The following is a 6,000-nucleotide window of genomic DNA, read 5'->3' on the forward strand; positions in this document are numbered from 1 at the left end:
AAAGATCTGAATTATGAATTCTGCCAAAACCAGTTATGCGATTGCAGGCAAATTAGTTAATCTCAAGTCCCTTGTAAAATGCAAAAATTTCCGTTTGCCATCCTCCAAAAGTTGTGTGGTACTCACGTGGGACATGCTCCAATGAGAGAATTACTCTGAGAAAGTATTGAGCAAGTCAAAGGAGAGAGAAGCTTTTGAACTGACCTGGGTAGTTCACGCTGTGTTTTAGTACGTGCCTCTTCACTGGGGAGAGATGGAGAACATTATTACTGATCCTTCACACTGCGTTCTCTGTTGGAGTGTCACAACCTTGTTTCTCTTTTCTCTGATTTTCACTTTTAGTTTATCTTATGCCACTTTTAGTCCTTTCTGGAATAAGGTAAAGTTGCATATAAATACATTTTATTTACTTTTATTTTTTTTGTGAGGAAGATTGGCCCTGAGCTAACATCTGTACCAATCTTCCTCTATTTTGTATGTGGGATGCTGCCACAGTATGGCTTGATGAGCGGTGTGCAGGTCCACACCCAGGATTGGAACTAGCAAACCCCCAACTGCCAAAGTGGAGTGCGCAAACTTAACCACAACGCCACCAGACCAGCCCCATAAATACATTTTAAAACAACACTAGGGGCTGGCCCCATGGCTGAGTGGTTAAGTTCGTGTGCTCCGCTTCTGAGGCCTGGGGTTTCACTGGTTCGGATCCTGTGCGAGGACATGGCACGGGGCTCCTCAGGCCACACTGAGGCAGCATCCCACATGCCATAACTGGAAGGACCAACAACTAAAAAAAAAAACATACAACTATGTACTGGGAGGATTTGGAGAGAAAAAGCAGAAAAAAAAAGGTTGGCACCAGTTGTTAGCTCAGGTGCCAATCTTTAAAACAAAAGAAACACTCATCCTTTATATACTTGAATCATGCTTAAAAAAATTAATTTAAAAGTTCAACTGTGGTGTGTATTTTATTGGCCCTTTCCTTTCAATAATATGAAGATGGCTGGAGTCATTTTGCAAATAGGGAAGCAGAAAACATTAAAATAACCTAAGATCTGAGTTCAATTACCTCTCCCCTTACCACCCCCCCACAACACACATTTTTTTTTCTTTTTGATTTCTCAGTATGAACCTAAAAATATTTCTTCCCTAAGAATGGTTTATAATACACACAATGATTATTTCTAAGGGTATTTAAATTTATGAATGACTAAAGAAAGTGAAAGTGAAAAGGGGCCTCAGAGATTATTGAGTTCAACCCTGCATTTTACATGTAAAAAGCGTTAATTACCTGCTCGGTTCTAAATAGCAAGTTTGAAACACCCGTTCCTTCCCTGCGGACATCATGAAACTGTCATCTTCTACTGTGCTCGTTTGAACGGCTTTCTGAGGCACATTTGTACGCACGTGCTTCCTGGGTACTTCAGGAACTTTCTAAGCACTGGAGTAGCTTTGTAACCTGAATCTCTTCCATCTGTGCAGACGCCTGTGTCTGGATCTGTTCACTTGGCAGGTTGACACGGGTGCACGTCGACCCCAGGGCAATCAGTTGAACAGAAAGATTTTTCTCGTCTACAAGATGCATTTCAAACCCCTAAAACTTCCATAGGGCTTTCTTTGTTCCATGGGGAATTAAGTGGGAAAGATAGAATGTCTCAATCCAAATCTTTTCATTCAATACTTTACCGAGGGCCTACTGTGTGCACAGCTCTGTGCTAAACCAGGTAAGAAGAATACTCAAGAGTTTGCTTCTGCAAGGACCTGGTAGTCTAGCTATCATCACCACAACTAGGAGAATATCACCAAGCAAATGCTTGGATGCTGGTGGTCAGATGCACCATCTTGATTGAATGTTTAACAGGCTGTAACATGCCCATGTGGCTTGGGTGAGAATGAAACTAACAGGCTTCTCCTGTTTCAGTAATGGGGGAAAACATAGACATCTCAAATGTTAGGACTGGAAAGTACCTTAAAACGTGTGTGAATCCATCCCAGTTGCTGTCCAGATGAAGAGGCTAAGGCCCGGAGAGGGGCACGCTCAAGATCACAGCTCTTTATTGTCAGACCTGGGACCTCCAGCTGGTTCCCACTGCGAGTCCTGAGCTATGTCCTTTCTTCACTTCCTCATACTCTCTCTGCCTTTGAGCAATAGCTCGGTGCTCTGGGGCAAATGTGCTATAGCTGATGCTGAGGTCTGGAGGGCAGACGTTGGGGGATTCTCACCAATGTTCGGGCATCCCAGGAGAGCATAAGGCAGATTTCCTTGTTTTATTTGCTATCAGCGTTATAGTCTTCATCTTAAGGCAGAGTTTAGGATGGAAGTACTCTGAAGTTGCTCCCCAGCTGGTAGCTCACACTGCTCCTAGCATACCATGCCCCACTTGTCCCTCAATACTGTGCTTGGACCACAGGCTTCAGGTGGATGGAGAAGAAAATACCACCAGCAACACTACGCTGGTGGTCAGCTGGGCACCACCTCTGTGGCTGGTGCCCGATGGCTGTAGAGTGTGTGCACAGAAATAGCGGAGGGGTTGCCAGAGACCTAAGCTCTTTCCCCAGCTCTCAAACAAGTATTCTGGACCCTGCTTCTCTGCTGCTCCTGTTTCTGATGTCAATTGATGTGGCCAAGGTACCTGACCGCACATGTCTTTGCCATCCATTTCTCTCCTGCTTGTGTGACCTGCCATATCTCGGGATGTAACTGTTTAACTGGACCCATTCACAATGGGGAGGGAGGTACTCAAGAGACGAGCCAAGATGCAGATGGCAGGAGGAAGTTCCTTCTGGCACACAGAGCCCTGTACTGGGGAGGTCCACCACAGACTGTCAGGCTCTGCTCCTGGGCTAATATTCAAGGGAGGGGGGCGTGTGAGAGTAAGGGCAGGCCAACAAAGTAAAAGGATCTGAGTCCTGAGTGCTGAGCACGTTACCAAGAAAGTGACATGACATGGACCCGCTGACCAGATCGAGGACGTAAAATCAGAATTGGCCCTGGAGACACTGTGAAAACCAGGAGCAAGGTTAGACGGAGACCACAGCAAAGTTGACGACGCTGAGTTATAGAGTGCTGGGGAAGAGCTTACCAAAACCCTCCTTCAAGGCCAGCTTTGGTTCTAGAGAGTGAGAAAGGAGGTGTTCAAGGGGCTCGTCTATGGTAAAAGAAAGGACAAAAAGTGTTAGACTAGGCAGGCCATGACGAGATCATAGACACACGTGCTTGAATAAGGCCTGTCCTAAGAATGGGCTGTCTCCCACACCTGTGCCCTCTGGGCTGTTTCCACTGCCACTGCCCTTGGTCACACCTACTGCTACTCCCCTGACCTTGAATTGTATCCTTATGAGCTATCCTGGCCTGGCCTGAGACTAGGCCCTCATACTTATGGATCATTAAACTGGAAAGAACCAGAAGAACAGGAGGCAAACAGCAGTCACTAGTCCGTAGCAACCGTTTTGACGATTGTTTTGCCGGACGATATGCACCAATGATCTTGGTGGTTACCTGCGGAGAGGTGAGTGAGGCTGAGAGCGTGTCCTGAGGCAGGAGGGAGATGAGCACGGGGAGGTGGTTGGGAAAAATTTTCACTTTTTATTTTACACTGTTTGAATTTCTTCTATTGTATCTGTGTGAACCTGTAGCTCCTGAGCCTGTGCCAAAGCAGACGGCTTCACAGGCCAGCCGCTGGCACCACCAGCTGCGGGTGGCAGTGGAGCAAAGTCAGGGGGCTGTGTTGCTCAGGGCAAATCCCAGAACCTTGCCACGCCTCAGTTTGCTTATCTTTAAAATGGGAGCAAAGGCAATGGTCCCAGCTAACTCACAGGATTTGGGCTTTTTGTTTATCTGTTTTGTGTTTTTTTGGCTACTTGATATTTCCATGCGTTGTAGCTCTGACCTAATGACTGGTGATTGAACAAGGTGAAGGGTCAAAAGCAGACGAAGTGATTGGAGCCCAACTGGATGAGTTAACGAACCGATATGTGTCGCAGTGAACTACTTCTGCCTGGCTCTCCAGAGAGCTAAAAACAGGACCTAAATAATATCATTTCCAAGAAAAGAAAGCCAGCGGCATTTTCTCCAGAGTGGCAGAAGAAGGGGGTCGGCCCTGTTTTTGATGGCCTTATGAATTTTAAACAAGCAGGGGAAAGCTCTGGAGACTTTTGTTGAGATATAAATCTCTCCCCCTCTCCTGTTAGAAGGCTCCATGGACAAAACACTCTCCAAATGCTCACTCGTCTGCCGGTGATGTTAAGGAGGAAATGTGCCTTTAAAAATCCTGCCCTCCCTGTCCTCACAGGGACGGGGCACAGAGAGGTCCAGCTCACAGATCCATGCAGCCACGCAGCCACCGTGATCAGGTGCATGGCCAGGAACACGCAGCTGCAATTGGTAAGCGTACTTTACTATAGAACTAGCTTCCTGTCTTGCCTTAGTTTTAGACATGCATGGTCTCTGTATAAACACAGACACATGTACAGACATAACGTAAGTCAGGCAGTCTAGAACTGTAGAAAAAAGAGTAAAATTCGTCCACAAGCCCACCGCCCAGAGGCAACTGCTCATGACGGTTTTGTGTGTGTGTATTTTTGAAAAGTATGTTTTCTTTTACATATATTTAAATTTTTTCGCAGGATAGATACATTGGAAAAACTGCAACTGAGGACGAAGAGGTTAAAAAAATCTTCCCTGGGCAAGAAGAAGAGAACAAAACCTTTGAGATAAGCTTTCCTAACGCAGCTGTGCATATCCAGCATGATCAACGGTTGTTCAAAAGTAACCAGGTCTTTCTGTCCCTCCCTCGTATGTGAGTGAGCATCTTTCCCAGGAAGTCAAGGTCCAGACATGGAGATTCAGCCTCGCAAGGCCAAATGCAAGTTGAAGATGAAAACAAACCAGAAAAGTCCAGATGGTCAGGGAAAAGAAAATTCAGTCTTCAAGGCCAAACGCAGGCTGCTGGGGAGGCACCAACCAGCACAGCCACTTGGTTCCCATTCCCACCTAAAACTCCAGCATGTGCTCCCCCTCTCCCACCTAAAACTCTAGATAAAAACCTCTACCTCTTTCCCTTCAAGGAGGTGGATCTGAGTTCTAACTCCCATCTCCTCATCTGGCTGCCTTTTGATAATAGTAAACCTCTTTCCTTGCCACAAGCCTGGTGTTTCAGTTTTTTTCTTTATTGGCCCTACTATGTGGCTGGTAAATGAACCTGTGTTTGTGTTCAGTTACAAAACCAATAGGAAAATTATAGCTCTACAGTTTTTCGCTCTTTCAATGCAACCAAATCCTTACATTCTCCTTTCCAGAAAGTCCTGATGTGAGGGACGCTGCCTTCCCTGAGGCTCACTCGTTTTCACATCCTCGGGGCTGTCCCCCACAGTTGAAAGGATTAGTTCACAGTGTCCCTAGAAACTCCATCTGGTCATTTTTCTGCCCCTCCTACTTGTGGCAGGTCAAACGTCCTGAAGGCCAAGAAGGGTTTTGACCTTTGGGCAAGACTCCTTCTCTGGGTGGGGTGGGGGTGGCATCTGCACAGAGTCCAGTGGGATAAATTCTATTCCTTATTCTTGGAGTTCAGTGTTTTGATTTTCCTTTTTTTTTTTTTTTTTGAGGAAGATTAGCCCTGAGCTAACATCCGTGCCCATCTTCTTCTACTTTATATGTGGTATGCCTGCCACAGCATGGCTTGATGAGTGGTACATAGGTCTGTACCTGGGATCCAAACCAGTGAACCCCAGGCTGCCGAAGTGGAATGTGTGAACTTAACTACTGTGCCACCGGGCCAGCCCCTCACTGTTTTGATTTGATTATTACTGGCCTGACTTTCTAGCTATTTTCCTGTCCCTTTCTCTAATAAGAGAAACTGTGTAAGTTTGGAGATGTTCCCAACCCATCTATGATGCACCTGCTGTGTGCCCTACCACCACCACCACCCTGGCAGGGTGGGTTCCCTACACCTGGTCACCAGGCCCTGGAAGCTTCTCAGGCCAAGCTCTGCGCTGGCACCAGGC

At 46.5% G+C, this 6,000-nt stretch overlaps 1 protein-coding gene across 1 annotated transcript in view; it reads left to right on the forward strand.

Annotated features, from left to right (window-relative positions):
* LOC106828702 (uncharacterized) overlaps positions 1–5,140 on the forward strand; it is a 16,082-nt gene extending 10,942 nt beyond the window's left edge. Inside the window, exons 5-6 of the mRNA XM_044776460.2 lie at positions 4,189–4,381; positions 4,624–5,140. Coding sequence (XP_044632395.2) covers positions 4,189–4,381; positions 4,624–4,800 — 370 coding nt within the window. The 3' untranslated portion in view covers positions 4,801–5,140. The remainder of the gene's footprint in view (positions 1–4,188; positions 4,382–4,623) is intronic.
* Positions 5,141–6,000: the final 860 nt, after the last annotated feature.

The sequence above is a fragment of the Equus asinus genome, chromosome 8, assembly GCF_041296235.1.
Source record: "Equus asinus isolate D_3611 breed Donkey chromosome 8, EquAss-T2T_v2, whole genome shotgun sequence".
NCBI lineage: Eukaryota > Metazoa > Chordata > Mammalia > Perissodactyla > Equidae > Equus > Equus asinus.